The sequence below is a fragment of the Arvicanthis niloticus genome, chromosome 1, assembly GCF_011762505.2.
Source record: "Arvicanthis niloticus isolate mArvNil1 chromosome 1, mArvNil1.pat.X, whole genome shotgun sequence".
In the NCBI taxonomy this organism is placed as follows: domain Eukaryota; kingdom Metazoa; phylum Chordata; class Mammalia; order Rodentia; family Muridae; genus Arvicanthis; species Arvicanthis niloticus.
Genome location: NC_047658.1, coordinates 73077201 through 73086531, shown reverse-complemented (window position 1 = coordinate 73086531; position 9331 = coordinate 73077201). Strand labels below are relative to the sequence as shown.

At 34.7% G+C, this 9331-nt stretch overlaps 1 protein-coding gene across 1 annotated transcript; it reads left to right on the top strand.

Annotated features, from left to right (window-relative positions):
* Positions 1 to 369: 369 nt before the first annotated feature.
* Positions 370 to 4917, top strand: LOC117724345 (olfactory receptor 52A5-like). Its single transcript, XM_076939691.1, has 4 exons — positions 370 to 500; positions 1188 to 1300; positions 3466 to 3587; positions 3727 to 4917. The coding sequence occupies exon 4, from the start codon at positions 3787 to 3789 to the stop codon at positions 4735 to 4737; it is 951 nt and encodes a 316-aa protein (XP_076795806.1). The 5' UTR covers positions 370 to 500; positions 1188 to 1300; positions 3466 to 3587; positions 3727 to 3786; the 3' UTR covers positions 4738 to 4917.
* The last annotated feature ends 4414 nt before the right edge of the window (positions 4918 to 9331 follow it).

Sequence of the window (9331 nt, the reverse complement as noted above, 5' to 3'; positions counted from 1 at the left end):
AACCTTCTTGAATTAGGTAGATTTTATCCTAGGTATTCTGCACAATTTTCGCTAATATCCACTTATTAGTGAGTACATAACATGCATGTCCTTTTGGGTCTGAGTTACCCCACTCAGAATTATATTTTCTAGTTCCATTCATTTTCCTGCAAAACTCATGATGTCCTCATTCTTAATAGCTGAGTAGTACTCTATTGTGTAAATGAACCACATTTTCTATATCCATTCTTCTGTTGTGAGACATCTGGGTTGTTTCCAGCTTCTGGCTACCACAGATAAAGCTGTTACAAACATAGTGACTTCACAAATAATACACAAGTCTCCACCACAGAGCCACCTGCCAGCTGTGCTGTACTCTCTTTTCACTCTTCAGATTCTACAGGGACTAGGAAACTCATTTCCACAGAGACACATTATAGTATAAAACACTAGTTCCCTGACTAAAGTACCACAAAGATTCTATTCATGAGCTCTGTGTACATCTCATTAAATGGCTCCAGGTAAGTCTATGGGCTTAGGATTTTTTTTTTTTTCTGTGAGTGGGAGGTAGAGGGTTGTATCATGGAAACATGAATTTGATACCCTGTGATGAGAGATAGATCATAGATAAGTCTATGGGCTTAGGATTTTTTTTTTCTGTGAGTGGGAGGTAGAGGGTTGTATCATGGAAACGTGAATTTGATACCCTGTGATGAGAGATAGATCAAATGTCATTGATTGTTTCAGCTTTAGAAATATTTTCAGTGATAAGATTCTGTGTACTTGGAATCTTTCAGAAACTATTAATAAAGTATTAGATAACAAAATTAAAGCAGTATTTTTACAAACCAGAGGCTTTGAGTTGGCAGTATGAAGAAAAGTGAAAATAAATGAGTGAAAAACTTAACTATGTGGTTAAAAGAGTTTTATCATGTTTAGATCTGAGAAAAAATGTCAGAAGTTACAGGGTTACCAAGGGAACTAGTTCTGCAAGTATCTGCTATTTACTGATGCAATGTGTTTTAAAATCATTTCTAAGTATATTTGTGACCTTTGTTCGATGTGCTTGTATATATTATTCATATTTTACCTATGTTGAAAATGAATAACTTAATTTATTAACTAGCTCCAGAGCCTGAAAAATAATCAGCAGTTTAGATTGTCGTGTCCCGCTAAAGATTTTAAGCAGTTCACTCTTTGTCTTACAGGAAATGTCTATCATGGGAATGTGGATTTAAAATGTTCGTGGGAAATAAGGAGGAGCTAATTTGAAGTTCATTATAAAGAATATCCACTTGTCTTGAGAGTTATCCTGCAATGTGTAAGACTGCACCAGAAAATATCCAAAGGTTTACTGATATTGGTAGATATCACATGGTGAACATAGGAGAGGTAGACTAGGGAAAAGAGATCCTTGAGGTAGTAGGGAATGAAGATTAAGCTTCATAGGAGTATGAATTTTGATTCTTAAATTCTTATAACCTTGGGAAAATACAGACTTTGAAAAGGAGCTCTAAGAAACATTTTTTTTTGGTGTATTTCTTCAGTAAAAAGTTAAATTGCTGTATTGTGTATACAAATTCAGATGTATTAATGGATATCAACCAAAAAAAGGACTTTTTTTTCTTCTCTTAAATATGTGTAATTTGTAATCACAGTGTTTATCTAGATTGCCCTTTTTCATCTTGTCCAGTCACTCTTAACCAGAGACCATCTCTTTGCCTTACCTTTCTGTTTCTCCTGCAGCATTCAGCAGCTCTCACTAACTTGTTTCTCTGTTTATCATCTACTTTTACTTTTTTTTCGTAACATCCTCTGTGCAGTAAACAACTGTCAAGTTTCATTTCCATTGATAGCATATTGTAACTTTGTATACTGGCCCACCTGTAAGCTAGTACTTGAGAGAGACAGGAGGGATAATACAATTCCTGAACAGTCTTATTTGCATAACAAGTTTTAGACCAACCATAGCTATAGAGATAAACACTGTGACTTGCCCCTCTCTCTCTCCTCACCCTCACATATCAGAGAAAATTGGTGCTAATACCACAAACTGAATAAAGAAAGCAATCTAAAATATTCATACTCTATGCAGAGTGATAATATATTTAAAAATATCTTTAATGGATTGTAGATGTATTATTTCAATTCTAAACAACAAACATAACATTGATTTTTATAAAAGTAGAATAAATAAACTTTCATTTTTTTCCTCAAATACTTCAAAGAACATTTGGATTTTATGGAGAATGCCTGTTAATAAAATTGGTACTATATAAAATTACAATTTATGTGTATTAACACTGCCTTCTACAATAAGAAAGTTTAAAATATTGTGATTTAAAGAAAAACATCTGTGTAAGAAAATTCAGAAACAAGAGTCTTTATGAGAGTTAGATAAGGATGAAAGAAAGGGACTCAGACTATTCTTTTCTGAGTGAGCTGAGAAGGGACCCCCTTTCTTTCCTCAGAGACAAACTGTATTTATAATATGAAAAACAAAAAGAGCAACAACTAACATATTTGCAGAATGGAAAGTAGAGCGCATTTACCTGATGTGTCTTTTATTGATTTGCTGTTTTAATTCATCCTCTTAGCATTTAATACTTAAAACCATCTCAGGGAACAAATCTGTGAATGGCTGAAAGGAAATAAATGTCCTTTCTAAATTATTTATTACATTACATCTTCTGGAGTGAAAACCCTTCTTGAAAAAGTTATAAAGACAGGCTTCAAGTAACCATGAGGCAAGACACCCACACCCATGTACCTCTGGGTACATGGCAAAGCTAAAGCCTCCTGCACAGAAGCATGTCTTTAAGTCTGACATAATGTCCTAAATGAGAATGATTAAAGTAAAGAAGGAGAATAAGGGGAAGAGAAATAGTATGAAACTTGTCTCCCAGCAAATAGTGTAAAAGCAAAAAAAAAAAAAAAAGTCATCTCTATAGAAATATTTCCTCAGCATACAAAGGATATATTAAAATTTTAGAAATTCCTCTTTCTGGAGCCTTCAGAATTAGTCAAATACCTAGACAGAAATGCATGGTAGCCTTAGGTAGGTGAGGTAGTTCCTGATAAACAAAAATGGATAGCAGAGGCTGCAAGTAGGGATGTGTTAAACATAAATAATGGGCAAATGCAGAGAATGGAAGATAAGAACCACCTGTGACCAAAATAGAAAAGACTGATGAGTAAAAAAGTAATGGATAGGTTTTCAGAGAATGGACAAAAGTATAAAACAAACAGTTGAACTTGAGGGAAAAAATGAATGCCTAAAAAACTAATTTGCATACGATCTAGTAGATCCTTTCAGAGAAGGACCAGTCTATAAAAGGTCCACAACATTTACAGAACGAGAGACATAGAAGATCTTCCTGACAGACCTGCCCTGAGAAAACTGAATAAACTCCCACTCTGGTGAACTGTTCATGTCTAGATACAGGTAAATTTAATCTTATACTAGCTTCATTCTGTGAATTCCAGTTGCAAAACCAGAAAAGTGCAGAGAGGACAAGAATCAAGCGAAAGGCATTTTTGATCAAAGGCTTTTGGTCTTGGAGCAGAAGCAAACTATCTACTGAATTTAACTTACAGAGATGATTCAGGTAAGGAAAAAATGTGACTGGTATTTAAATCTCTTTGGGGAAAAGAATGGTTTGGGGTGAAGAAAAGATGGGATGCTCCTAACTGACATAGAGTTTATTTTGCTTATGAATTAATTTCTTTTATATTTAATGCATCTAGTATTAGTATGGAGAAGTTGAAGCAGCAATACTACTACACATTTCTACTGAAAGATTCACCATGATCAAGTTCAATGGCTCAGTCTTCATGCCTTCTGTCCTAACACTAGTGGGGATCCCTGGCCTGGAGTCAGTGCAGTGCTGGATTGGAATTCCATTCTGTGTCATGTACATTATTGCTATGATTGGGAACTCCCTAATTTTAGTTATAATCAAAAGTGAAAAGAGCCTCCACATACCCATGTATATTTTCTTGGCCATTTTGGCAGTCACAGACATTGCCCTTAGCACATGCATTCTTCCCAAAATGTTGGGTATCTTCTGGTTTCACATGCCACAGATTTCCTTTGATGCCTGCCTGCTGCAGATGGAACTCATCCACTCATTCCAGGCAACAGAATCAGGCATCCTCCTGGCCATGGCTCTGGATCGTTATGTGGCCATCTGCAACCCCCTGAGACATGCGACTATCTTCTCTCCACAACTCATGACTTGCCTTGGAGCTGGTGTCCTACTCAGGTCTCTCATTCTCACATTCCCAATGATACTGCTCATCAAATGTCGCCTAAAGTACTACAGAACTACTGTTATCTCCCACTCTTACTGTGAACACATGGCCATTGTGAAATTGGCAGCTCAAGATATCAGAATCAACAAGATATGTGGCCTCCTTGTTGCCTTTGCGATCTTAGGGTTTGACATAGTCTTCATTGCCTTCTCCTATGTGCGAATCTTCATCACAGTCTTCCAGCTGCCTCAGAAGGAGGCTCGATTCAAAGCCTTCAATACCTGCATTGCTCACATCTGTGTCTTCCTACAATTCTACCTTCTGGGCTTCTTCTCCTTCTTTACACACAGGTTTGGGGCTCACATACCCTCCTATGTGCATATCCTCCTGTCAGATCTTTACCTGCTAGTCCCACCTTTTCTAAATCCCATTGTCTATGGTGTTAAAACTAAACAAATCCGTGACCAGGTCCTGAAAATGCTTTTCTCCAAGAAACCTCTGTGAACATTAGTGACTCCCTCTGTTTCAATGTTGTGTGCTTTCTAATTAGAACTTGAATAAGTTAAACTCTAAGTCTTCTACAAATAGGAAAGTGTGAGATAGCATGTGAATTTCACATACTCAATATTTAATTAACTATGAGTTAAATAAAACAACTTTGTTTATCTTTGTTTTAATTTCAAATTGTGTGAAACACTTTTCTGCTTTGAAACTATGAATATGGTCTTGTATGTTCCGTCTTTTTTTTTTTTTTTTTTTTTTTTTTTTTTTTTTTTCGAGACAGGGTTTCTCTGTTTAGTCCTGGCTGTCCTGGTCTCACTATGTAGACCAGGCTGGCCTCAAACTCAGAAATCCACCTGCCTCTGCCTCCCAAGTGCTGGGATTAAAGGCTTGCGCCACCACTGCCCGGCTGTATGTTCCATCTTAACACCATGCAGTCATATTTAAAAACAAAATTTAAGGTTAGCATTTTCCTCAGGTAAATTTCTAAGCAAGTGCTATGAATCACTATTCTGAATCTTCTTACCCAAAAAATAGTTATAATTTTGAATATGCTTTATTTTTTGGTATTTCCTTCTAAACTGTATTTTGGAATGGCTAATCAATTATACTTTCTATGAGTAAAGATATAGTGATAACATATAAATATTTTCACAAAAGCATATTTATTGAAATTCAAACCCATTAAAGACACCAAGAACCATGGATAGAGAAATTACAAAGAATGAGCAAAGTAATTAGCATATTCTCAAATAAACTTTCAGAAAACTGAAGCAATGATATAAATAATAATAGGTATATTAATGAGACCTTCATATGTAATTATTGCAATGTTCATTTGAGTTTTACTTGTTTTTCACTAAAATTTAGACATTGAAGAGTAATTGAATACTGAGGCAGAACTTCTGTATTTAAAAATTGCCTCCTGCCAGCATCATCAGAAATTTCTTACCCACCTTTATGTCATAAATTTTAGAATACACTGCCTGGATCTTATTAGAGAACAAATTTGCATGTCTGGATGCTAATATAATATGCACATCAATGATACTAAAAATTTGTACATTCAGAAGTTTATCCACCATTATTAAGGCAAAGGAAGCACTCAGATCTGAAAGGACAATTCTATTATTCTGGTTATGAGCAGAGATTGGGCATTTATCTTTATAATGTTCACATCCTTTTTGTAGCTTCATGTAAAAGTAACTTTTATTTTCCTGATGTAATTATTGACACAGAGGCTTACTGCTGAATAAGTTCACCCTTTGTAATCGTTTTTCAACTCTGATTGGCTGATTCAGCTGAGCTTTTCAGACTCAAATGCCTCTCCAAACTGGCTGATTTAATCTGGCTTCTCTTAGCTTCTCATTGAATTGCTCAGCTTGGCCTCAAACTTATTCTGGAAATTTGTTTTAATCTTCTGGTTACTTTTTATTCTCTGACTTCAACTGAGTCAGCCTCTGCTGATCTATAATGAACTGTGTGAACTCACGTATGAACTCAACTCCACTGCACTCGCTTGCACTGACACCCAAATTCCTGAGTCTCTCTCCCTGTGCTGTTCATAAAAAGCTTTCCTTTCATGTGCTGTTCTTGTGAGACTTGAACATATCCTATCTCTGACTCATGATGTCAAATCTTTCTCTGACTTGTCATTTTGCCTGCCTCTCAATTAGATATCACTTTCAAACATGGCTGCTTCCTTCTATAAACTAATTTTACATTAAAGGCCTATTCTAAGAGTGTGTCTGTATTCCATCCAGAGGGATTAAAAGTGTGTCACATGTCTACGTTCTGGCCAGATCACTCAGACTTAGGTCTTTGGCTATGATCCCTTGTCAGAGCAGCCATGTTGCTGGATTAAAATTCCTTAAAATTTCTCGATATCTTCAATTTATTATTTTGATGTATCTATGAATATCATCTCTAAATTTTATTCAACACAATAACAAGTCTTAGAAGTAATAAGTTGATTATTAAGCACACACTAAAAAAAAGAGCATTGTAGATAGAAAAGTCATATGGATTCCTTATTTTGGATAAACAAGTGTTTTAAAAAATAAAAGAGAAAGACAAAGAAATATACAGAAAGAGATAGAGACAGATACCCACACACAGAGATTGATAGACACAGACATATACAGAATCATTCAATAGGTGGATTTAAACATCAGTTTTTGAGAAAAAAATTTTCTTTTATTTAAATTTATTTTAATTTTTTAACTTATTACTTTACATACTACTCACTGTCCCCATCCATGTACTCCAATAATCTTTCCCCCATTTTCCTTCCCCTTCTCCTGTGAGTGGGTGGGGCTCGCCCTGGTTATCCCCGCAACTTGGCTCTTCAAGTATCTGTGAGACTAGATGTCATATATGATTGCCTTGTTGCTTCCCATGATACTACCCACTCTATTTCTCCCCTAAACACAAACATTACAGTTCAGAGAAACCATCCTCTATTTTTTGTAAAAGCAACTATCAAATGATTGCATATTTGGGCTGAATCATTCATAGTGGACATAGGATTTGTGGTCTATGAGAAGAGACCAATTACCATGGACAAGAATGAGGATATCATGAGTTTTTTAGGCAAATGGTTAGAACCAGTTTATGTCCTATAACTAGGCATAATCTTCTTGTGATGGAATTAACCTTGTGAGATACTCTCTCAGATCCATATGGAACACCACAACTGCTTTCGGATGATTCTAGGCTTGGAGCACCCTTTAAAGATAAGAGAACTGCATATCAATAGTAGACTCTCTGGAACCATGACTTAGAATGTTACATAGGCTGGGGGAAAAAACAAACTATATCATGTCATTGGAAGGATGAATCACTAAGAAAATCAAATTATGAAAATTAAGATAAACATCTTGACCATCAATAAACCTATAACCAACATTATATGCCAACAAGTCCCATGAACTTTCATATAACTAAGATCTCATTTAAAGAACAAATAAGGTGACATAAGGGTCTTTTGTATGTCTATAGTTCTTTTCATATTCATATATCTCTATCTATCTATCTATCTATCTATCTATCTATCTATCTATCTATCTATGTATCTATCATCTCTCTATATATCTATCTATATCTCTCTATATAAAACAATTAATAACAAAGTGGCCATGAAAAGAGCAGGGATGGATATATGGGAGGGTTTGGATGGAGGAATAGAAAGGAAAAAATAATGCAATTATATTATAGTATCAAAACTAAAAAAATATGTACAAATGAAATTACAGAATATGACCCCACTGAAACTCAATTCAAAAAGAAAGTTACGCTGATTGTTTTTAAAAAGTTCAAAAATTTTCAATAAACACAGAACAACAATTTAATATTTTTTCATTAAAAAGCAAAAGAGAGATAATTTATGAAACTGAAGAGATATTTTCAAGCTGAAAATCATACTAAGTAAAATTGAAGTTATAAAAGGAAGCATTAAATGCTGTAAAGGTTCTAGACAGATGAAGAATTAGTGACATCAAATATTTAAAATGGGAATTTTTGAGCAAGCAAAAATAAAGAAAGGTTTGGGACAGTATAAGAGAGTACATTTTCAAGTGTTATTTTATGAAGGACTTGAGAATACCAAAGAGGTCCAAAGTCTATGTAAAGAGATAACAACAGAAAATTCTGTAGTCCTAGAATCAGACACAGATATCCATATCAGTCAGTCAAATCTAAGTACATCAAGTCTGCCTCAAGATAGAGTCTTACCAAATTCTTCAAGATTAGAGATACATGAGTTAATCTCAAGGGAGCAAGAGAAAATGAATGAATAACACACATGGGCATCTCTTTTTGTCTGTCATTTCTTAGAAAAAGCCTTATAATTAAGTCACTGAAGAAAATAACAAATCCAAAAGCATCCAACAAAACCTCCAATCAGGAATACAAAGTGAACTCAGATTACAAAGCTGAGTGAACTTAATACCATCAGGGTTTGTTGTTGTTGTTGTTGTTGTTGTTGTTGTTGAGCGATATGTCCAGAAGAGTTCTTAAAGAACTCTTTTGAAGAAATACAAGTGATAAAGAACAAAATGTTCAGTGCTTAAAAATCCCTCATCCCAAAGAGTGACTTTGGAGAAAAATTTAGAATGTTCTAACTTGAACATGGTGAATAAACCATTCACATATAGAGTATAAAAAGCAAAAAGCAAAATACTTCCAAACAATAACCATTAATATGAGGTGGAAAATACAGAAAGATGTAAAGGTGGAGATAAAAAATTCAAAATGTGTGGAGGAATTGAAGACACGTCAATATTTTACTGGATTTAAAAAAATGTTTTGAAGGTATTCCAAATAATTGAATCATATTATACCTGTTATCACATAGAATTGAATTTGGGTACCTATAACTCTCAGATACAGACTCTGTGCTTTTCCACAATATAGACCACATCTGAAACTCTTCACTGTTCTCATGTTCTTGGTGAAAATCCATATCTCATTACGGGTTACATAACATCAGCTTTTCCAGACAGAGAGACAACACATATTTAAAAATCTCCAGAGAATTCATTATCCATTACACTTAAATAGTGACATCCTGCCATGATCTGGTTAGTAGTAGTGCAGA

Coding starts and splice junctions, on each gene's coding strand:
- LOC117724345 (XM_076939691.1), top strand. CDS start 3,787: ATGATCAAGTTCAATGGCTCAGTCTTCATGCCTTCTGTCCTAACACTA.